Raw genomic sequence first — 25,605 nt, 5'->3', positions numbered from 1 at the left:
TGGGGGAAATAAAACGGCGTCTATTGGCATAAATAAAGAACTACAAATGATCTTACAAGCACAGTAAATACATTGGCAAAATGTGTATTAAGAGTGCTCAAATTGACATGTGTGACACGTGTTTGTGTTAGAAATGCTTTCATTGCAACTATTATGTTTTTCATCAACAAACGTAATGAGTTTATTGACAAAGAAAAAGGATTTGTGATTCCTGTAGGTTATGGTTATTATTGATGTCTCATTGTTAGAGTTAACATGGGTACTTTTCCTGTAGCTGTCTGTGTGATCTGTGATGATGTCTTACATTTTGCTTCTTTACAGGGGCATGACAGCTGCAGTGTGTGCGGGGCAGAGGTAAGTGTGTACAGTGTGTGTGTGTGTGTGCGTGTGCGCGTGCGTGTATGTACACACGTAGTTTAGGGCAAGGGGGGGCTGCATTTTCCTAAGAATGTTCTAATTCTGTTGTTCATTTCAAAACACAACAGATTGTATATTGTGGAAATTCAGTGATGTCTCATTGTTTTTAATCCTGCTCTGTGAGATGCCGGGTACACAGCGTTTAGACAGACACCATTTAAGTCATTAAACAGAGGCATCAGCTCGCAGAGCAGATTTAACAACAGCAGATCCATAATACTAATGAGCAATCAGGTCTTTGTTTCTCTCTCTCTCTCTCTGATTTGGCTGATTTGCTAGAGGCCGTGTTGGTTATGAGCTGTAAGCTGTCTTTTATTCCTCATTATTGTACCAGAACACTCGTGAAACAAAGAAGAGGGGAAACATTATAATATTTGGCAACGGATACAAGGCATGTAATGACAAAATCTGTATTCGTTTCATGGGCAGAAATTAATCACGCCTTCCTGCGGTACATTCCCCATGCAAATTTTCTGTCAACACGTTGCTGCTTCTTCTGTTTGTGAGTTTATTTGGACGAAACAGTGGGTCTGATGTGTCATCACAGATGGGGTCTTGTGCTCGACAAGGTGGACACATTACAAACAATCTCAGATTAGGCAGAGGTTTGCTGTTGATGTGTTGTATGTATTCATGCCCGCACAGTAGGTCAAAGCATCACGGTATGGGTACAGTGCGTTTTATTCATTGAGTATTATTGCTGCTGCTCCTGTCTGTTTGGGCAAGGAGGCGGAAATGTCATGTTCTTGTGACAACCTTTTTTATGATTTTGGTATTTTAAGATAATTAACAATGTTCCCTATGAATACAACCACACTATCTCTCTCTCTCTCGCACGCACGCACGCGCGCACACACACACACACACACACACACACACACACACACACACACACACACACACACACACACACACACACTCTACAGCATGTATGCATGCATGCATGCATGCACACAGACATAACCGCACAGACACACACGCACACTCACACACAGAAATGATAAAGTGTTCCATAAGGCTTATTGGCAGTCAGTTTTCTGTTTCAGTTTTTCGTCATCATACATCAAGTAGATTGGAGGTTGTGTCTATTTGGGTCCAACAGCAATCAGTACTGAGTGGGATGGATATTTATTTATTTATTCTTATTAGAGATGGTATGCCTCTCCTGAGCACTCTCATCTGTGTGTGTTGGGGTATTCACAATAATAGTATAGCGTGTCAACACAGAACCCTGCAAAGTTTTCATTCAAGCTCAAAATATCATACTGTAGCAGTGTATTGCAGCAAAATAAAAATAAAAAACACTCATAGATATGAGCTGCAGTTGTTAATCCTCTGACACAAGGATTTGTTGCCCATCACATGTAAATGCTTTATGAAGGCCATTTAGTGTTTGGTAAGTAGTCCAAATATCCCCATATCAGTTCACAGAGTTGAGACTGTTGTAATGTAGCGTACTGGGACTGTCACTACATATTGTTTGATTACAAGTTAGTTTGAGGTTTCATGATGAAACCATGTTTGGCTGGAGGCAAAGTCACCATGTTGGATGTTGATGCAACAATCTCTGCTCTTCTAGTACCGATGAGGGGCCGTCGCCTGAACTTTTGCTGCAACTCCAGTTTACTCTTCACTCGTCTTTGTCCATTGTACCACTGGCATTGTCATCAATTATTAATGTAGAGCAGTAAATGGTCTGAGGGACATCCCAGTGAGAGCCCAGACAGCCATGAACTCATGAGGGCAAAGACGGGCAGCACTGGTGAATGTTGCAAGTGCACAGATGTGCCATTTAGAGAATGATTGTTAGGAAGCTTCAACCGTATATTGATATGAACTATGTTAAGTTAATGCATCACTATAATAACATTTTAATGCCCATACCCATAGTAGTATAAAGCCATTTAATATTTGCCCACAGAGAGATATATATGTAGATCCGCAATGACTGTAATGACCATAATGATAATAATTTGGTCCTGCACTGCTATAACTCCGTAATGCCTTCTAGTTGCTCACCGGTGGTTAAAATTAAGAGCCTTTAGCTATTAAGACTTTGAAAAAACTCACAGCAATTCTCATAATGTAGCCTCTGATTCCATGTGCCTGCCATTTAATTTTATTGCATTTTTTGTTGATGCCACTGTTTATTGTTGGTTGTTTTCTTTTCTTTTCAGTTCCTTTTTTTGCACTGGGGTCTCAAATGTGGGCCATTTGTATGAGTTATGCTAATGTGTTAGGGCAATGAATGCATTAATTTCATTAGCAAATGGCCTCAAAGCAATAATTACCAGAGTAGGTGTGTCACAAGCAATCATGTTAAAATTTGCCAGTTAATTATTAAGATTTTGTTCTGAGGGACCTGGATTTGACATGAGTCGCCGTGGGAGAAAAAGAAAAGGAGAAAAAAAAGAAAGAAGAGAAAGTTAATACATTCCAGTGGCTGAAGCTTAATTTATAATCCATTTTACGACTGCGTCGCTTGCCCACAAGAACTGACTTTCGAGCTAACGACGCATCGTTAGCTTGAACGTCAGTTATTTTCGGCGAGTGACACCAATGTACGACGGATTATACATTTTGCTTAGGGCTAGGTGCTTATTGTGCTCTGTGGGGGTGACTGTGGTATTGCAAGGCTACTGGCGGGAGTTTTGCATGTTGACAGCTCACATTCTGGACTAATTACTGCAAATAACAGAGGGCTAGCTGGTGCTCCATGAATCCAGAGGGGTGCAATTATAAAGAAAAGGAGGGCCAGAGCCGCCTTAATGGCCTCTGCTCCCATTGATTGGAGTCCAGTGGAGTAGGCGTTGGCAGATAGTGGGGCGGCAGGAACAGATACACGGTGCCCCTTCCTTTGGCCCTGATTAGCCCCCTGTCCCACACCAGAGCTGGGTTACAGAGGGCAAACTTCACTGGTCTAATGACTCAGCTTTAATAGAAATCTAATACTCTAAAAGTGTTGATTCCCAACCTTTCTGCCTTAATAGCCCCACCTTCTTAAATTAGAGAAAAGCTTTCCCCCCCAAAAACAGAATCTCTGGCGCAGGTCACAAGCTGAAATATTTCCAAGTGAAGACAAGATAGGAAGATAGAATAAAAGCATCTGCATACACTGTGGGGAATTCGGGAAATGGCATAACGACTACATTGGGACTGGGAGAAACGAGGGTGAAAAATAATTGGCAAAACAATACATCTGCATAAGAAGATTTAGAAGGGGATGTATTTAGACATTTTGTCTGGAAAGTGAGTTATGTTTTCTACCTCGCTGTGATCTTTTCTCACAGCACCATACCACATTGAAACATATGAAACTTGTTAGTAGCTTGGTTTTATAGTGTATAGGTGGAGCTCTTCATGTCCAGTCAAGGATTTGAGTTTCCTGTAACTACAGAAAACAGCAGTCCATTGTTCTGTGGAAAGATAAGGCATACTTGCCGCATTATGAAATTTGATGTTGGTGGGCTCCATAATCAAACTCCACTAACATTAAAAAGGGCACACTTTTATTTTTAGGTTCACAGAACTTCATAGAACCATACGCAGATATGGTGGCTGCCAGCCTGTCTCATTTCAATATGTGTCAACTACCAGAGGCAAGAATTCAGACACCACAAAGAGGGAAATGACAGGCCGGCCAGATTGTCATAATGGAGAGTGGAATGCCAGAATGGAACAAAGTCAGTTGAAGAATAACAATCAGTCTTTGATTTTTATGGAAGATTTTGAACTAATTTATTCAAGTCATTAACATTATACCCTTGTTGTGTATGGCTGTAATGGCCTTATTATAGTCCATGGATTTGTAACAATAACGACTTGCGAATAGGCGGTTATGTTGTCCACTAACACACTAATTACAGTAGCATAGGCTATATGTAGCCTACTGACGGCCAATTTGCCACTAAAACTTTGTACACTGTATAGAATGCTGTATAAGCTGTATCCTTTTTTCATGATATGCTAATTGAAAGAACCTTCTGACCTAGTTCTACAGAAGTGTCTAAGCGTAAATGTGGTGGCATTTGAGCTTAGCATTGGTGTCATTCACAAAAGTCTACCAATCTCTCCTCAGCCTTTTCACATTCACAATTGGTGCAGTGAGGCACTTTTATAAGTCATGTTTTACAAACCATATTCAAACATTAAAGACACAGTAGCTTGGTTTTTTCTCAAGAACCTGATGTTATGATGTTAGATAGGAAATTGTGGAGAGCAGCGATCCAGGAATCCCGAGTTGGTGTTGGCTAGACCTCACTCTCTTTTTTTCTGTTTTTAATTTGTCTTAGCAAGAACTAACCAGTGTTACCTCCCATCACACTGAGTTAATATTGAATTGCATCGCTAAAAGAAAATTGTATCATGCCAACTTATTTAGTTTTTATTAGTTATACTGTACATCACAATGTAAATGTCACTCCAGAAGACATGCAGACTAACTTGAGAAATAGGTTCCTACAGTACTGTGTACAGTTGATCCTCTGCACTTCAAACCCTCCAACACTAGCCTTCCTCACCATGTGTCTCTCAAGTGTCTCCTTAAAGGTGATAACGTTTTCAACCCCCTCTTCACACAATCTCTCTTTGAAATGAAGGGGAAAAAGGGTAATCATGACTTGATATTGCATGGAAAGCAGCTTATCCTTTGATTTAGATGAATGCAGCAGCTGCCAGACTCTTCATTTGACTAAAAGCAGGACATTCTGCCCAGACCTCTCACATGTCACTATAAGCCTCTGTCAGGAGAGATGTCACATGAAAGGAATGCCTCCTTGTGGCTTTCCCAGGACAATGGAACTTGGCCTTGAGGTGACTCGGGTGGGCGTGCGTGCGTGCACATGCATATACACACAGAAACGTGAGGCATTGCATGGCTTTTTAATTACAAGTTATAAATAATTTGTCCCACCCAATTGCCATATTGACACACAGTTAGGATACTTCCACATACTGTACATCCTTAACAACTTAAGCCGTATACTTCGCCGTACACCGAATAGCGAAAAATAGCCAATCTACAAGCTCACAACACTTGGGAGCTAGCTAATTTTGCTATATTTGAGGATTTTCTAAGCTTTTCTAAAACGGCGAGCTGTATTAAATTACATGCCCAATATAAGGCTGCCAGGTTGAAAGTTTGTAAGTCCCTGTGCAATGGAGTGCGCCTCTTAATTTGTTGAAAATACACAAAACTTTGGGAGATTTTGGGTGTTGGTGCAAATGAGTACACATTTGGGCTGGTCCCTGTGTCAGTATTGAGAATGGAAAGCCACAAGGTTACTTGAGGAATAACAACCAGCCTGCCTGGTCAGATAAGGTCACAAACAAGATTTAATTTGCATCAATAGCAGGGTCAGTCTGTATAGCTATTATTCCCAGCCAAGAGTTGGATTGTGGTAATTTCACTCTCTTTTTATTTAACCCTGATGCCCTCTCCCCTCCTCCCGCCACCCCAGCCCCAAGCACAATTCATTTGAGTTCCTGTCCAGGAGGTTCCTGAGGCTGATTCAATTAAACGCTCCTTTAATTGGCTCTCAGGCATTCAAATTGAAACTGATGGGGAATTAATAACAGCTACGACTGGTTGCCATGCAGCTTGGAACCTTGGGAACATCCTTGAGAGATTGTGTCCTGTGACATTGGCCTGACCTCTGTGTCCCGTGTTCTGTAACAGAGTGTCTGTTTCGGTACTAGTTTGATGACACAGCTGCCAGAGGAAAATGCCAAGTCACATTTGGTTTGCACTCCTCCCCGCTGGCCTGCCGTTCGTCTCCTTGTCAGCACCCTCACCCCAGCCTTTTGGCACTAACTCTGTAGAACTATGGGAAACCAGGAGCCAGATGTTGGACGTTTTCCATAAACCACTGCAAAAAAAACACAACGTACACAAGAACATACTGTACACACATCTATTCAAAAATTCTAAAAGACCTGTGAATGCCTTGAAGTTCCAATCAATACGTTTTATGTCCTCTTCCGACAGAGAGAGCTAAATTGCAACTTTAACACCCATAACTTGAATTAATTGGAAACCAAGCATCTGCCACTCATCCAAGAAGGAATCCCTGCTTCGTCAGGGGATATGTTGGGCTTATTGGTGTCCTACCCGACACCAGGATCTACATTTCTCAATGGAAGAGTAGGGAGACCACCTCCAACCACTCAGTTATTGTTTTAACATACTCTTACAGATTGGTAATGTTTTATTCATTATAAAATAAGTTCTGGATTGCAGATTTATGTGCACATTTCCTGTTATTAATCACAAACTCCTTCAAATCCCGCAATTAGCAATCAATGATCATTGAAGCATGACCATATTCACTACCCAAGCGTGACATAAGAGCTGCCATGTAAATATGTTCAGTGCGTCGTGGTACTTCTTTCATTTATGATTTAAATTAGACAAATAATATAATGTAAATAAAAGTGACTTTTCCATCTTTAAAGTTGATCTGTATGGATAGATACCCTAGATCCCCCCTCCCGAAAAACAGTCTATCCCTAGAAAGCATCACGATTTATGTTAATGAGAGACATATTGGAGAAGGAAATTAAAGATGTGCACAGAAATGAAGGTTTGAAATGCACCATTAATAACCCCACCCCTCCCGAAGCATTACTGCACCCCATCCTCACCATGAAGTCTGGCTGGCAGTGGCTGCCATTGTCTGTCAGTCATTTTACATCATTATGCATAATCCACTATAATCACAGAACAATTTAATATTACATTTTCAAATGTTACACCTTACTTTTTGGTGGTTACCATGGTTATCTTGGACATATGTATGATGTGTTCTACCCTTTGTAATAGAATATTAAGGAATGAGGCATCTAAATCCAAGGCAGGACATAAATGCATGCAGGAACATTTGAAAGGCTGATTCAAATAAAATAAAATAGATTAATACATACAGTACAGCCAATACAGCAGTCAAGGTTCAGGCAACAGGCCAAGCATTATAAAAGTATTCTTTCATTAATCCTTTACTGCATTTGAAGAACATAATATTAAAAATCACAAGACACACTGTCATGACATGTACTTTGTACTGTAGACCAATAGATTCAGCAAACATTCTCATGTCAAGGTAATTTTTTACTTTAAATTCAAATCTTTTATATAGAGAGTCATTTACCACCTTAGGGCTAGACTCATTAAAAGTGTATAGACGTATGAAATCCACCTTCAACAAAGTGTAGCTTTATATCCACACCAAGCCTATGATATGAATATTATTGTCTCCACCAGGCCAAAGGCATGGGGAGAGAGTATGTTTTGCACTCCGTCCGTGTGTGTGTGTGTGTCCGTCCGTCCGTCCGTCCGTCTGTCCGTCCTTCCTTCCGTCCGTCCGTCCGTCCTTCCTTCCTTCCGTCCGTCCGTTACCAGCTAATCTCCGGCACCGTTGGCCCGATCCATGCCAAACTGTGCACACACACTGTGCCAACGACGAACCTCTGCCCCAAATATTCCACAACAGCCTTTTATAGCGCCACAATGAGGCCGATTTAGGCAAAACACATTTCTGTAGATTACTCATACACATTTTATCCATACATCACACAATTTGGTATACACTATCTCCATAGTCATGTGATCAACACGGATCTGCACCATTTCCCATTTTCCATCCTGATTGGCTACGATTGGCTTCCAAAGCTCACATGATTGGTCCGTTTCGAACAAAATGCCACAAATCACAAACAGTGTGCAATTTCCGTTAAATGATACACGCACATTTCCAATAGGCTGAGGACAACGTGCCAATATTTTTTCCCCAAATCAGCCTCACGTGGCACTATAACAGGGCAATTCCTGTTTTACCTATAACTGCATAACTTTGTATGCGCACTCCCTAGAGGCCATGGAAAAACATTTTCCCTGCATCCCTCCACATCTGCCGGTTATAGCGCCACCATGAGGCTGATTTCTGCAAAACATTAGTCGCACAGATTTTATCCAAATCTCACGCAAATCGGTACACATGATCTCTGTAGTCATGTGATCAAGACGAGTCTGTTGGATTTCTCAGATTCTACACTGATTGGCTAAGATTGCCTTCCAAAGTTTACAGAAGTGGCCCGTTTTGTACAAAATGCTTCACATGTCCTGCTCATCCAGAATTCTATCCTCAGAGACGCTATGAGTGATCTGGCTCTGCATTTCCTCAACAAAATGAAAACAATTGTTGCAAAAAACAAACAAACAAACAAAAACATGTTTATAATGTTTAAACATTTTGCCAAACATCACACACACTCCTATCCTCCTGGTGGAGACCTGTGCCCAAAAGGGCACTTTTTCTAGTTATATAATCATTAGGGGTGAAACTATTTAATTAAACCGTAGTAATTAAATAATCATTTCATCATAGTATAGATATTTTTAATACATGCCATTCGCAATGTCATCAACATGTGAATAATTGTCTGTTACTTATTACAACATTTATAGTTAGACATGATTTCAAGATGTACTTTTGGGTTCAGACTTATGTTGAGCATAATTCCGTACCTTAAGTTACCATTGTATTGCCCAAATGGTTTTTTTGCCCAAAGAATCTAAAAACTAAACAAAAACTAAAAAGATGATTAATCAATTATGAAAATGATATGGCTATTTGCAGCCCTATAATTAGTGTTATAATGATGGCTGCATAAGAGACAGCATTTTAGAAGGATTTGTGTATTGAGGCTTATCTGGGTTTATACCACCAACACTAACAGACCACCAGTGTAAATACACCATTCTAATTAATTTGGGGGTACATAAATGCAATGTAACACAAAACAGATGTGTTAAATTTGTTCACAGCTAAAAACAAAAAAAGAGTAAAAAGAGAGAATGCGTTCACCATAGTAGGCATGGCAATTTTATTTGTATAGCACATTTAAACAAAAGGACATTCAGTGTGCATTTTCCATACAAGCTATTTTTAATAACTGGTGACAAAAAAACTGTATGTTGATGTTCCTGTAGGTACACTACATATGTATTTAATGTATATATTATTTGTCACAACTCCAGTTGGCTAAGTCTGCGGCGTAAACGTCTTTAAATAAATACTTTTTGAAAAGTCTATGAGGAAAATGAACAGAGAATTATTTTCCGGGTCTCTTGAGGGGGCGGGACTGCGACGCTCTATAATTTTAACACATCAAAGTTCCACAATCATAACTGTAGATGTTTATTAAACCCAATTTTAACAATTTTAACCACTTAAGCCTTAATCGCATATCTACAAGCTCACATCGTGATGCACTGTGAGCTTATCTCACCGTATTTTGATATTTTGGAAAACATTCTTCTTTAATGACCTTCCAAAAATAGAGATGGCTGCAGGTTGAAAGTGGTTAAAAAACAAAGCAACACACAAATGATTTCATTTCATCTTTGAAAAAAACAACAACAACAACGTCAAACTTGACATCACAACATTCATAACATCCAAAAGGTTGTGCATGCTACGGTAGAGACTGTCAAACACTGTTCCATCATATTCTGTTCAGTGTTAACAGTGTTGTTCTCAATAATACACCAGTGCTTCTCAAACTTCTTCTTGTCAAAATGTATTGTAATAGTATATTGAAAATATTTTATTTTAAATAGCCTTTGTTTTTAGGGTTAAAACTTTCCTCTTTCCTCTCTTTTTTTTTTATTTTATTTTCATTATACACCATATTAATTGTATATAGCTGTGCAAGTGCTGAAATATTTACCGCATTGAGCTAATAGAGCCTAGCTGCCTGCTTGCTCAGGGGAGAAATATAATCTTGACCATCAGCTCAAAATCCTGTGTCTACATGAGACATGACCTTTGACACAATCTAAATGTCTCAATAGAAGAGCGGGGAGACGAAATACAATCACCCCAATTAAGTTATATTGTATTAACATATTCTACCATACAGATTGGGCAAAATTACATTTTATTCGCTTAAAAAAAGTTCCATAGTGCTGCTATAACCATTATAACTATTTTAACCGTAGTGCATGGTTACATTTTGTTGCTATATTATTAATAATGTGTCCCCGGACCCCACTTTGGGAACCACTGCAACACATCTCAGCTCACCAAAAGCTGCACTGTAATGCTATCAGATGTTGTTCCATCCTTCCTGTTTGCAGTTTGGAATTGGTCTAAATAGGGCATATGAAATGGACTCTGTTTAATCTGAGCAATGAAATGTAGACCGTGTAATCAGGCCTCGTTCACATGTGGGCCATGATAAGACTGTTTTTATTTGTGTGTAAATCTATCCTGAGAGGCCTCATTCTTGGCTCTGGATATAGTAAGCCATGCCTCGAAGCTATAGCACTGTGTGCGTGTGTGTGTGTGTGTGCGTGTGCGTGTGCGTGTGTGTGTGTGTGTGTGTGTGTGTGTGTGTGTGTGTGTGTGTGTGTGTGTGTGTGTGTGTGTGTGTGTGTGCGTGCGCGCGCGCATGCGGTAAGGGGACATAACTGGTCCTTCGCTTGGGTCCCCACCCCTTGCCTGAGGATCCTTGGGTAATTGAGAGATGATCTGGGCATAGCACACACAAAGCTTGGTCACACCGCCCCAGGAAGTGAGCACAAATAATCTTTGTAACAAGGCTGGGATGAATTTTCTTGTCTCTCGTGGTGGAAACAAGGGAACACTGTAACTCAAGTGGGAGATAATTTCATTCTTTAACGAGACAGGGGGGTTGAAATGTTGACTAATTTGCTCTACCACAGAAGAAAGTTTCAACTGTCAGCTTTTAGCAAACTTCAGATTTTTTTGTCTGGAACGTGCTCTCCCTTCAACACTTTGAACTCCATAGCCCTGCCAGTGATGTAAACAGCACACTATTTTGTTTCAACAAAAGTTGTAGTGTAATGCAATATGTGTGCACGTTCTTCATCATTTGCATCCATTTCCATTACTTTAGCTCTGTAGCAACAATGCATTATGAACAAAACTTGATTCCAAGTTGTCACTTGAGAAGCATTTCCTTTAATTAAAGTCTTTGCGTGGATATCCATGCATAGAAACGGCTTATTTTAAGGGTGGAAAAAAAGGAGTTAATTTGAGAAACTACAAAGAAACCATTTATTCCACACCAAAACAGCGCTTGCCATATGACAAATGATACTTTAGTCTTATGAATAATTCTCAAATTCTGAGCAATCAGGTTTTAAAGGTATCGTAAATCCAGTTTAAATGGCCTCATTCATTATGCCGTGACTACAGGAGGGATACTAAAAAAGTGTTATGTCTCGAATCATCACCGACGCCATGCTTTGCTGGGAGATGTTCCGGCTAGGCCTGATATATGGTACAGCTGACTGTATGGTGATGGAAATGTCGCTGTGGCCTCGTTAGCATTCTGTTGTAACCCCCGGGCCGCGGTGTCAGATACTCTCAAAATTTACAGCTCAATTTGGAACCCAAAGATATAGTGCATAATGTGGGGCGTCTTCTAATGAAAATACAGATCCACATTAGTAGTGTTTTCTATAAGCAAAATGTTTTAAAAATAAAAACACATTGGCTACCGTATGCAAAATGCTAGCAATGGTTAAGCGCATGAAAAACATAATGTTACATTTTTGATCACCGCTAATGCCAACTTTAGCTTGTTTTCTTTAAGTGTTGTGAGTACAAAGTTCTATCAGATCTACCTGGGCAGATTGCCCAGGATTCAAATCTTTCTTTCAAATAACTTTAATCAGGCAAGCTCCTTACCCCATATACATAGTGTGTGTGTGTGTGTGTGTGTGTGTGTGTGTGTGTGTGTGTGTGTGTGTGTGTGTGTGTGTGTGTGTGTGTGTGTGGTATATACAGTATATTCCTTTTTTTTCACAATCCAAGTTCTTAAAACCCATAATGAAAAAGCTTGAACTCAATTAGATCTCAATTATTACTACCTTTCATGAGTGATCAGGGCAGGTTTTTTGTGGTTGCGTTCAAAGGCGTTGTTCATTGTTGTCTTGAACCGTGCAGAACCTGTTAGGGAAAGCAGCAACCATGTGAACTTTGTGTTGTCATTCTTGAGGCCAACCAACCCGTTGAGGTTTTCCTTTTTTTATATATATATTTTTATTTATCCCACGATTTTGAAGAATAGTCAGATAGTCCAGTAAGGCAGGGGTTCTCAACGTTTTTGGCCAGGGACCCCCGGAGATGCTTTGGCAGTGTCTCGGGACCCCGCCCCGCCCCCTCCCGACCCCCAATATAAATTGACTGCTACAATAACCTTAATAATAGAGACAATAGTTTTTGCATGAAAAACACTCCTTGGACTAAAATTGGCCATAGCCACTTGCCCAAATCTCCCCAAAATGTGCTGACCTCATCACATGACGGCTATGGCCGTTTTTAGCCCAGGGAGTGTTTTGGCATCTTGGCCTGGGCCGTGGCTCAGCGGTCCAGGCACCTTGGCTGGTAATCCAGTCTGGCAGTGTGCCGCGGGTTCGACTCCCGATCCTGATGGCCTTTACTGCATGTCACCCCCCATCTCTCTCCCTATTTCCTGTCAGCCTACTGTCTATCCCTCCATAAAGGCGAAAGCCACACAAAAAAAACACAAAAAAAAGAATGGCGGCATCTTGGATTAAGGGCAAATTTAGGGTATTTGCAGTGAGCGGATTAGGGTAGATTTGTTATCCTGGCTAGTAGTAATGTCCTGTCAGAATCAGTTGAGAAACAAAATAAAGCAATTTATTCCAACCTCTGCTATTTAATTATTGGACTAAATGTCAATTATCTAATGTAATCCTGGGCGCTACACTTCCACTGCCAACCTGGGAGGGGCAGCGGACTGACCTCATGCTGCCTTCTATGCATGAGGAGTCCAAGCTGCTTCTTTTCACTTGACAGGGGGGAGTTTCCCCAGCCAGACGTAGCGCGTGGAAGGAACACGTTATTCCGACCAGTTCCATTCCCCTCCATCAGGCGCCCTGGCTGGCCAGGGGGAGGTAGTTTAGAGGCCAGGATTACTGCATGTTTTTGTGTGGGTACCTACCCTAGGGGACATCTACGCGCGATTAAACCATGGCAATACGCGATCGAGGGATTAATTAATGGAGGCAGGAATGTTAACATTTTACTACATTCATTTGACAGCTATTATTTTTTACCTGAAAGGTTTTTTGAAAAATGTGTGTGTGTGTGTGTGTGTGTGTGTGTGTGTGTGTGTGTGTGTGTGTGTGTGTGTGTGTGTGTGTGTGTGTGTGTGTGTGTGTGTGTGTGTGTGTGTGTGTGTGTGTGTGTGTGTGTGTGTGTGTGTGTGTGTGTGTGTGTGTGTGTGTGTGTGTGTGTGTGTGTGTGTGTGTGTGTGTGTGTGTGTGTGTGTGTGTGTGTGCGCGTGCGTGCGTGCGCACACTCAGATCGGACACACCAAAGGTCCGAAGTACGAGGACATGCAATGCGATGGTCCGACATGCGCTGCTCCCGTGTTTGCGGTTATGGTTAGGTTAGGGATTGAGGTTTCGAATCAATAGTATGTCGGTGCGTGCGTATGTGTGTGTGTGTGTGTGGGGGGGGGGGGGGGGGGGGAGGTTAAGGGGACATACAGTCCTTTGCTTGGGTCCCCACCCCTTGCTCCACCACTTTTACTCACGTCAATGTTAGAAAACAGACCTTTTACTTGATGCTATTTTTATATTGTGGTATTCCTACTTTAACTTATGTTAAACAAGAGGACTTCTTCCACCACAGACTCTTAAGAGTGTATGAATGGAACCAAAAAGACCTGCAAGGGTCCATGTGGATGATGTGGTTCCATTTGTACACTCTCAGACCAAGGATTTTAGAGTGTATCTAAACCATGAAGCATCTACCTGACACATTAGTGACATTACTGTACCTCCCTGTTCATTATGAGCCTATGAAAGGTGGGTGTGTACAGTTACAGTATGTGTGTGCATGCACACACGAGTGGGTGTACTCACTGTACTGTATATGTGTGGGTGGGTGTGCTTTAAAATCCAAGGGGCACGCTGCAACGCCTCATCAAAGCTTTCGATTAGATATGGGTTTTATGTGGGGATGGTCCATTTAATTAGGTTATGTACCAGATAAAGGCTGGCTAAAAGTAATCACAAGGATTATTTACTCTTGTTAATTGAGCTTCCATCTTTCCACCACAAAACTAAAGGTTAATGTTCTCTTGATGTATTATGACTCCACTCTCCAAGACTAACTTACAGGGGAACACACAGGTATGGAAAGTGGAAAACGATTTGCTGGTATCTTGAACTATACGGACATTTACCAGGCCCATGCACTGCAAAGCACTGTAATTCTATACAACTTTTTAATCATCTTTTCTTTTGCCCCAGTCAGGGGCTTAGGTTTCCTAGGGCTTTTAGGAAGGTGTAGCCCTCCACCACCCTTAATCTTTCCTTTAACTAACCACTGAGTACTAGATAAATCTCCATGCACATGTAAATCACGATGTGAGGTTTAGTGCGAATTGAAAGGTAGATTTGAATTGACATTGTGTGATTAATTCTCCTGCTCTCTAAATGACCCCTGGTTCTGTCTTCATAGGAAAGCCATTCTAATAGTCTTTTCCAATGGTGATTTAAAATTACAAAAATGGTAACCCGCAGGTTAATAAAAATGGTAATTTAACTAGTATCTGATTTAATTGACTCTGAAGAAGTACTTAAGCGTGTTTGCACTCTGGAAAATCTACATGGCTCAGCAGCAAAGAAATTGGAATATCCAGCTGTCAAGTTAATAAATTTGACTATTTCATCACTGTAATCTTCAGACAATCTCCCTTTGTACTCGTCTGCTGTGGCTGTCCACTAATGCAATAAATCACCTAAATGTTTTGAATGGTTTCACACAATTTAAAATAGCTGGAATCCAGTTCAATGGATCGACTAAACGTAGAGCTCCTGGTGTGTTTTTCACCTTCTTATACAGTATGTAGATTTAAGATTAAGTGAGTCTCATATCTTCGCTGTCAGGTGGAAACCTTGTAAACTGTACTGTACTGTACTGTACTGTACTGTACTGTACTGTACTGTACTGTATGTCCAAAACCGTTAAATGGAAAAAATAACCTGTTTTAATCTAATGGACCCAATGTAGTTATTATTTAGTCATAAGCTCTTGTTAAACCTTTTCATTGGTTTTATATTTATAAAACAATACACAAAATATAGCAGATCTACAGTACAAAACGCATCAATGTGTTGCGTTGTGACCTAGCTTGTAGATTTGCTACTTTTGCACAACATTGTTGTATGACAAAGTAGGGCATTCATTTACCAAAAAAAGAATGTATACTGGTATGTAGATTTAAGATTAAATGAGTCTCATATCATCTTCCACCTTTTTGACAGAACAAATGAAACTCACTTCAGTCATTGGTCCCTAGACGGGTACGTTTCTTTAACATAATACTGTAGGTTGAGTTCCAAAATGGGTCATATGCCATATATACATATGGCTCCCCAAGTGACACGCTGTAAAGTCCTGAGTGTTCATTTAGCATTTAAAAGTGTACAAATGGTCCCTCTGGTCCATTTGAATACTCTGGATTTTACTGTGCAAGAAGTTTTCCTGACAAATAATAATGTTAGTATAAAAATTGACCCATGAGTCGAATCTCACACTCACAGAGTTAAATGAACACTCGGCAATCTGCTGTGAATGCATTTCTTTTGGCTCCTTCATTTATTTCCCCTGTTTCTTATTTATGCAAAGCCAAAAATAAAAAATATAATGCTCCCAGGCCTATCCCTTTTCTGTGGCTATTTGCAAAACTGGAGAGCTAAGAGGATTTATCATTTTGACCCATCACACAAGGACAATGAGCCCTGCACAATATTGGTGTCCAAAGGGGAGAAATGAGTGTGGGCACACCCACTGATCCCCAGGCATGGCTTCTAAAGACAGAATCATGTTACAGGTGTGAGAGCCATTACTCTTGTCTGTAGTCTGTATCAACTCTCAGTGCAACACTACCTTTCTAAAGGCCCGGTGCATGTGTGCGTTCAACTCGGGGATAACTGTATGCCAACGCTGAACGTCCTCATTATGTGTCTGTCTTGTTTTGTGTGTGTGTGTGTGCGTGTGTGTGTGCGTGCGTGCGCGTGTGTGTGCGCGCGCGTGTGTGTGTGTGCGCGCATGCGTGCGTGCGTGCGTGCTTTCTCTGCCCAACCTGGGCTTCGGGTTTCAAACAGCACAGAGCACTAGATGAGCCCTGTCTGTGATGACAGTGGCGAGACAAAGCCGTTTCTTCCTGTCTCCAGTAAATAACGCCACCACAGTATCACCCTTTTGCATAGTGGCTCGGATAAAATGGGGGATGCTGAACTCTCCACTCTCAAACACGAGCTGTTTGCCCCGAGGCTATGGCTAATGGGTTACTGACTCCCCGACAGACCCTGAGGGCTCTCAGTAGCCTCGCATTGTCAACCTGCTCTCATTAACTCCCATAACTCCGCCAGAGTCACACAAGTCAGACAGTCACACACAACTGCACTACTTCTTACAAGACGAAATGTTGCACTGACAAACAACGTTTACAGGCAAAAGTACAAAACGAAGTGATAGCTACAATAAACTCCCAATATAATGGCAGGAGAAAAAAAATCAAGTTGTTTCCATTGAGCTTTAGATAACTTCTCAGGCAAGATGATCATTACAGTTCAAACAATTAATCTCGTCAGACAGCGTTTTCCTTGTTTGTGTTAGATTCTCTTCCTCACAGGGTACGATATTGACCATTAAGTGCATGGTTTTGTCGGGGAAACAATTTTTTTCTATCAATTACTCAGTGAAACCTTGAATTCATGCAGAATCTATGTTTTTCTCACCTGAGCAAGTGGGGTTTAATAAGACCTGAGTTCACATGCACACGCTTTCCGAGGCTTGCTCCTCTTTGGTGCGTGAGACGGAAGTTCTGAGAATATGACTGGGGACACTTGCATTATACTTTATACATTATACTGAGAGTTACAGTGTGTTGGAGTTTAACAGATTTTTTAAATAGTTTTGCTGTTACAATCTTGGACCTCTATTTCCTTCAATTCATTCAATATTTTTGAATTCTTTATTATACTCCAAAAACTAAATTCTCCATGAATTCAAGGCTTCACAGGGTGAGTAATTGATATGGAAAAAAGTTATTCTGGGGTGAAGTATTCCTATACAGGCGGTTCTTAACTGACGTTTTCAACACTTTTCATAATCTCCTTTCATCGCCTTCTAGATGAATACCCCACTCGATGGCTTATCTTTGAATATGAGCACAAATCATGGTAATCTCTACATTTACTGCAGCTTCCGGGGGAATTCAGGTGCGCTTTGCAGACACCTCCATTTGCATTTTAACCTGACAGGAAACAAGCATGCATTTTTGAGTGGTGACCAGATTCAAGGTCGTCTACTTTATAGTGCTGTAAGGTTCTCGGCATGGCTGACAATACTGGTTTTTGAACGCTGAACTCTATTGTTTTTTCATGATGATCCGTTGACAAAATATGACATCCGCTTGTGGACGTAGTGGAATGCGCCTAATCCAGCTGGGAACGCTGAAAGTCCGTCTATTACATTCCATTTCAACTTTACAAAATTATGGTGGAATATTGGTTTGACAACATGTGTCTGTGTTTGCTAAAAAGGTCCTTGTTTTCCTTTAGAATCAGCTTTATTGTAATATCAGTTTTACAAGTTAAAAGGTTACACAGTTTACACGTGTTAATTAATCCATTTGTAAGTCTGAGATTGTACAAATGTAACCAAATGGACCCTTATGGGTCTACTTGGTTAGATTTGTACAGAGAGTGTGAGAATGTGTGACTGTAATGCACAATCTATGTAAAGCACCTTGGATAAAGGCACTATATAAATTTACCATATTATATGGAGCTGACCTGTTCTGAGTCTGACATTCCATACTGTATGTTGATCTGACCTCATCAAACTCTGTACACTCAAGACACTGCACCCGCTGCCACCCTTAGATCTCTATATACGGAGCTGACCTGTTCTGACATTCCATATGTTGATCTGACCTTATCAAACCCTGTAAACTCAAGACACGCTCCATATATGGCCAGTACAGAATTCATTCCATATGTTGATCTGACCCCCCATGCCAAAGCGCCAGCGCTCGCCCAGCAGTCTGCCGTCAGCCCGTCACCCAGGTCGCTTCTCGCCCTCAGGGCGGCTTACTGGTATTTCTATTAAATACATTATTCTCGATTACTGCAGACCTACTTCCAACATAACAAGAAATAGTTTGTGTTGCATTATGCGCTCAGGGTCAAATCTTCATTTGGGCTCCAAATTGAATGAAACTTAATACAGGGGCTCAGTTACAACATGGCTTGAACGAGTTTGCATTGAAGTAAGGTCAAGTGAATAGCTTGCATATACTGTAGGTGGGGCATATATTATGCATGCACCGCATTGCTCTTGGTTGGTTTGGTAATCACCAAAACAGAGTGTTTGAGAGCAACATGAATGAACAAAACAACCTGTAGAAGGTTGCATTGTCTTCTTAATATTCATCCTGCTCTTACTCATCCCTGTTTATTTGTTCATTAGGCTAATGAAAAGTTAAGACACTCTTCTGGCTTTGAATCCAAGGTTAATGTAGTGATTTGTGGCTTAGCCAATCAGACAGAGGGAGTCATTTGTTCAATCTCTGCCTCCTTTACTGTACCATAAACCTGATACCTCAGATTCCCTTTTTAATAGGTTCTCTCGATAGATCATACACATAAAGGCCGATGTTTTGTAGATCTGAATCTTCCATACGACGGTGCAATCCATCTAGTATACAGTACATCCAGACTCCAGTGTTTCTGAACTGTCAACAGTAGACACTGTTGGGCGGGTAAGAATGTCAAACCAAAGGATGTACCCAATTCCCTTGTCGAACGATCATCAAGTATTAGTTCCATCCATTCATTCACAATGGAGCCGCTTGTTGATGCAACATCAGATAAAGAGGCTGGCTTTCTCCCTCATTTCTGGAAAAACAGGACACTGTAATAATGGCAAGTTCCACATATAAACCCCCAAGGGCATTGGAACACATGCTACTCATGTATTGTACCTCTATTCCACTTTGTGAGTATTATTTCTGTATTTGCTTCAGGTTAAATGTTTTTCAGTAGATAGACTGTATAGCAAAATAGAATTGGTGTCCTTGCCAGATAAATTATAAATGTTTTCTTTTTTTACTAAAGGTAGCCAGCAGCAGCCTAATAGGTGGAGAGGCAAGCTTGTAAACAGCAGTTTGTTTGAATCACCGTGAGGTCAGTTAGACGTGCTCTTCCTTATCTCCACAAACACTGTTGAGATTTTCTTTGGGTTATTGTACTAACGAGTCCGACCTATTGGAAATGCACCTGGCTGGAGGGAGGTTTCCAGGTGTGTTTATGTACAAAGTACGAACGCCTGTCCGTCTGCATCTTTGTTCACTAGGGTTCATGGTTAGTCTGCTTACCCTCATCTGGCACCTGCACATTGCTCTGGATAAGAGTGTCTGCTAAATACCTAAATTGTCATTCTAATCACAACTTCTTCCTAAAGCCGCTGCTGTAAATGGTCTGCTCATAGTCTATTGCGTGGTTAAATAATTACAGTGCCACGAGGAAAATGGCCAATCTAGAAGGTCACAACTTGAGCTTGTAGATCTGCTATTTCTGGTGCAGGTCATCGTCATATGACTAAAACAGGCTTAAGGGTGAAGAAGGAAGCATGTAACTATTAACTACCTTATAGCAACAACAAGTCCCCCCTCCCCTCCTTTTTCATTTGCCCGTGTGCTTGTGCTTGTTAAGGCTACAAAAAACAGATTAGAGGAAAGGAGTGCACCATAAACGGGTTCCAGCAGGCCTTAGGGCAACAGTGTCTGCTCCGACGCTGGATAATCTCATATCAGTGTGGCGTTTCATTTAGCTTAAGAGATAGGACAGTTTCATAAGCAGCTCCTTAGGTTATTATGAGGCTTTTCATACTCAAGATGATAAACTCAATCTGGCACCTGTGTAATTCACTAATGACACACGGTTTTAGCCTCGACATCGCCGTGATATCAGGAGGAATTCGGATGCTTCACACAGGACCCACTGCTGCTATGCCAGTTTGACACTGGAGGCAGAACCCCTCAGAAGCCTGTGTTTCAACAGCAACTTCTTTAATTACGTACGTATATGCTGCTCCCTCGATTTTATTTGTGAAGATCATGGTGGAGCCTACGGTGAGGTGGATTTAATTATGGGACACTGATGAAAGCGCACGACTCTCACCATCATCACACAGGTGTTTCCTCTGATTTCGCTGCAAAGTGTATTGGTGACAGGCGGTGCCGGGGAGGAGCTGACAACACAGCTAAATAGAACGATTTGGATTCCTTCTCACACATGGTGGGAAGGAAAACGCTCTCAACCGGTTGAGGTCTCTCTGGCACATCTTACTGTGCCCAATGACGCTGCAGCCTCCCATGTGATTTTATTCACTGTCTTCACACAAGATTCATTTAAACCCTATGCATGTACAGACCCCCGAGGGGTCTGGACATGGCCTCCTCCTCCTTATTTCCCTCTACACCAAAAATATATTCACCTGACCAAACATATTCAATCTACAAGCTCAATAACACAACAACATGATCTGCAATTTTGGAATGTTCTGAATGTTCAGCTATTATGACATGCACAGAATAGGGATACAACTGTTCATGTGGTTAAACTGTCTACCTGTGGTGGCTATGAAATGTATATCATATAAAGTATATACTATATCTGTAGGAATGTGTAAAAGAGTAGCCCCATAAAGGATATTCCTGATGGTTGCGAGACGGGGGAAATGCAAGATTGCAATTAGCAAGTGCAGGCATGCCACATTGTCAAATGCCCTCACGCTCTGTCTCTGCGATAATTGTCACAGCCCCTCTCCTTTATTACAATCTGTCAGAGAGTCAACCATATTCATTATGAATTCTTATCTCTGTGTGCTTTAACGTTTGCCAGATGGCACACTGGTATCAAAAGCTAATAATGATGTAGTAAGGAAATTAAGACTTTATCAAAAGCTACTTAATGCCAGGGAAAAAATGGGGGGGAAAAGGAAAATCAAAATGCATTGATGAATGAGTTGGTTCCTGATGAACCCATCTGTGAATGTGCAGAAGCCAGAAGGTGAATCCCTCTGTCTTATAGCCATGAAATAAATCAAACACCAGAGAGAATCTAACAAGATTGGACTTTGCTGAAATAATCTTTTCTGGGAACATAAGTTTGATACGGGGACAAATCCATTTTTACACACATAATGATCTGATGTCCATTAATTATTTTACTTTTTCCATCTACTGTATAGAATCCTTTTGAAATGAACTGGAGAGATTATTTCCCCTTTTATGCACATAATGATCTTTTGTTTCTTTTACTTTATATTGTACTGTATGTGGAAATAATTCATTTTTGGAAATAAAAATGAACTATACAAGGTAGCTTACTGAATATTACACATACCAGATCCATTGCCGGTATGCTATTAATGTGGTCAGGTGCATAATATAGAGTTTCACATACTTTGTAGACTGTAGAGTATTTTGTTATTTCCTCCAAGCCGAAGGCAGGGGGAGATTATGTTCTCTGTCTGTCCCTGTCCAATGTCTCTGTGTTTATGAGAAACCTCAGATTGATGAATTGAATGTCCAATCTTCAAATCACCACATGGAGTCAGCAGCCATATTGAACTGGACAACGATACCACTTCCTGGTTGATCCCAAATGTGTGGCCATTTTCGAATGAATACATACATATGATTTGATATTGATTATGTCAGTGATGTCAGAGATTTTCTCTCCATTAAACACACCTTACTTCCATCTTTCTCCTATCCAATTCTCATTGACAAGAAATACTTACAGTATAAGAAGTATTTAATTTAGGACATATACACTGTCACCGACCGCAGTATGTTGTTGCTGTTTTGGGGCGGAAATGTTGTATCTCCATATTTCATCTTTTTATGTTTTTGTCTCCACCAGGCCGAAGGCATGGGGAGAGAGTATGTTTTGCACTCTGTCCGTGGGTGGGTGTGTGTGTCCGTCCGTCTGTGTACAGCTAATCTCCGGCACCGTTACCCCGGTCAATGCCAAATTTTGCACACACACTCCTTGGAGGCAAACGATGAACCTCTGCTCCAAATTTTCCAGAACGGCCTGTTATAGCGCCACCTGGATATTACCCCTCCAGATTCTGTCCAAAAATCCCTGCAAATCATTACACACTAGGCCTATCTCTATAGTCATGTGTTCAAGACGGATCTGTCCGATATTTCATATTCCATCCTAATTGGCTATCATTGGCTTTCAAAGTTTGCAGGATTGCCCATTTTTTACAAAAAACCTCAAATCATGAACGCAGCGTGCAATTTACGTGAAATATTTCACAGACTTAGTTTCCTACTAGGCTGAGGAATATATCCCACCCTTTTCACATTGGCCTGTTATAGCGCCACCAACAGGTGGATTTTAGTAAAACACATTTTTGGAACAAAATGCCTCAAATCATCCAATTGCCATCGAAGGCGTAAGAAGAAATTGCACCCTTTTCACATTGGCCTATTATAGCGCCACCAGGAGGCAACAACCTGCTGACCTGCCCAGAGGGGCACTTTATCTAGTTATTTATAAATTAAGGCCCATGTTGTACTTTGTCATATGACAGTGTTGTGACGATGTGCAATAGTGGAAAAGAAGATCTACAGTAATGATTTACATGATAGCGATGCATGTGTTGTGAGCTTAAAAACCTGCCCAAAATGGGGACACAATGTTGAAGTTGAAAGTGGTTTAATTCTCTCTGTGGGATTTATAAATATTTAAATAATGGAAAGTACGAGAGCTTGTGACTAAATAATAACTACATTGTACATTTGTACAAGGTTTCTGTAGTGTAGAGTAGACCAATACCTGCACCCCCTTCAGTCACAGACTCTGGGTGACCTCCTCAGAATTAAACATGGCAGAAGGTAGAGATGCTAAAAAAGAAATGAGAACGGACACACCCAATGTAATTAGACTAATCACACAGTGGTGGAGAATCGGTTATTGAGATGCCTCATGCAGTGGCCCTTGTCTTTAAATAATGCAGTAAATTAAAAGGAATTGTGCCTGGGAGCACTCTTCATACCATTGATTTAAATGAATCAGGGTCAGGCTTGTCAGAGCCAGATTAGTCTCCGTTGTCTAATAACATGCTCGCTGTTGGGGAAATCATTCCAGCAGGACGTCTGCACCAGTGCACCCACTTCCATGACCCCACAGCTATGAAGGGAGGTGAAGCAGGCTCTCACTCATGGTGGCGCTGTACCTTGTGAGAAGAGAGCGAATGGAGAGAAGTAGCCCTAATCGTCAACGTCCATACAATACATGTCATTGTCTATTCGCAGCTTTGCACATAATAACATACTTTTCAGTTGCTGCCGTTGTTTTTAGACCTTGGGTATTACTATTTTTACAAGTCATTAAATCGTTACAGAACTTACTAGAATAATTGTGCAGTAAGGAAGTCATGGGCATTTGCATTTTGTTAATTAACATTTATTCAGAGGATTGCTATGATCCAACTTTCGCACTGTTTATCGGTTTCGCTTTTTATTCACAAGGCATTTCCTGGTTGTACAAACGCTGTTTATGCTGCGGAGGTTGTTCTGTTTCATGAGGTCATGCACCTCATGCAGCGTGAGCTGTGATTGGTCTACTTTCTTCATACAGTGCATACAGACAAACATGTTCTAATCTAGACCAAGGCTTGGCATTCAGCCACACTGTAAACTCTGTACAGTATTGTATGCTTTGGAAAATGGTCAGCAGTAATGTCAAGTATACCATGAATTAGAAAGTCAATGGGAAAAACATTACAGTATGTAAGACCTTACAGTATGTTTCTATAAGGTATGGCCATCTCTAGTGAAATATAACATGATGCTCTTTGCAAACTATGTATTCTACGAGAAGCAATATGCAAAAACAAGCAAATATAGTCTACTGTCTTCATATTTCTATTTAAATGTGTAGTAGTAATACACTGACAGTTTCAACCATCCATAGTTAATCTGTTTGGTTTGAGAAATGAGTCTTGGGAGGGGAAGGGGTGGGGTCCTACATTTTCCCAGCCAGCTTGTCAGTGACATGTTGAATAGTTTAGAAATGATGAGCAAAAGTTGTGTAAGATAATGTCTGCTGAAGTGGATTGGGTGTCACCATTTTTCATCACAGTTCCATTCCATTCTGAGCACACCTCTCCAATGGCAGATACCTATTTCCTCAGGATTAATGTCCCAATTTCTACACCCCCTCGACTCCCCTCCGTTAATGACCTTGATTTAAATCACCAGAAGGTGTGTAGGATCTCGCATCACTTTCTAAACAAGGAAATAGATCAGCTTTTCAGATTTGGTGTTTTTGTCTGGGCCTCCGGCAGCCCACCTTTCGCCCCTGCAGCCGTCACTGAGACAGGTTGGTGAGGCAATCGCCTGTATATCTAGCATGTGCCTTGATCCGTTCAGTGTTTTTCTACAATGTACGAAAATAGCAGATCTACAAGCTCACAGTGTGTCGCAAGTTCGCAACGCATTGTGATACTTGTATACTCATCTCATACTACACTGGCAACTTGAATCTCATAAATGTTGTGTGCTATTACTCATTCCAAATACAGCGACTGAAAGCCAGTGCACAGTACATGGACGACGTTTTCAAATGTGTAATTAGTACATCTGTTCAGATGGATGTCTTGGCTGAGGAAGTGACTGCTGCAATTCCACTTTTTTCCGTTGCAGTCAGGCAGAAACCTGGTATATCCACATTTCAAAATGTTATGACGTTTCGTAAAGTAATGTCCTACTACTTAGTCATACTACAGTGTCACAACAAATAACAAAAATAATTGATCTATGTGATGCACTGTGAACCGCATAGGTCGAAACGTTAGTCGCTTTCTATACTAGTACCTAATAAAAAGGCTTAAAATGTCCGTGCTGCTCCAGTGTCCTCTCCTCCTTCTGCAACATGTGTCCTTGTTCCTGTGATGCACCGGACCAGCCGTTCCAGGCTTGAGGCGTGTTGGTAGACTGCCTTTGTTCTAAATAGGAACCACATTGGATCCATTTTTCCCATGATCAGAAATGTAACAGTTTTGAACAATCAAGGTTTCCACCCGACAGTGT

The 25,605-nt window shown here is 41.0% G+C and overlaps 1 protein-coding gene across 1 annotated transcript in view; it reads left to right on the top strand.

The window, feature by feature from the left end:
• LOC310860255 (uncharacterized protein) overlaps positions 1 to 25,605 on the top strand; it is a 75,509-nt gene that overhangs the window by 13,900 nt on the left and 36,004 nt on the right. The window contains exon 3 of the mRNA XM_083767067.1: positions 322 to 354. Coding sequence (XP_083623193.1) covers positions 322 to 354 — 33 coding nt within the window. The remainder of the gene's footprint in view (positions 1 to 321; positions 355 to 25,605) is intronic.

Source organism: Protomyctophum parallelum (genome assembly GCF_964188405.1).
Source record: "Protomyctophum parallelum genome assembly, chromosome: 6".
Classification (NCBI taxonomy): domain Eukaryota; kingdom Metazoa; phylum Chordata; class Actinopteri; order Myctophiformes; family Myctophidae; genus Protomyctophum; species Protomyctophum parallelum.
The sequence above is the reverse complement of the archived record's forward strand: the minus strand, read 5'-3'. Positions and strand labels throughout refer to the sequence as shown.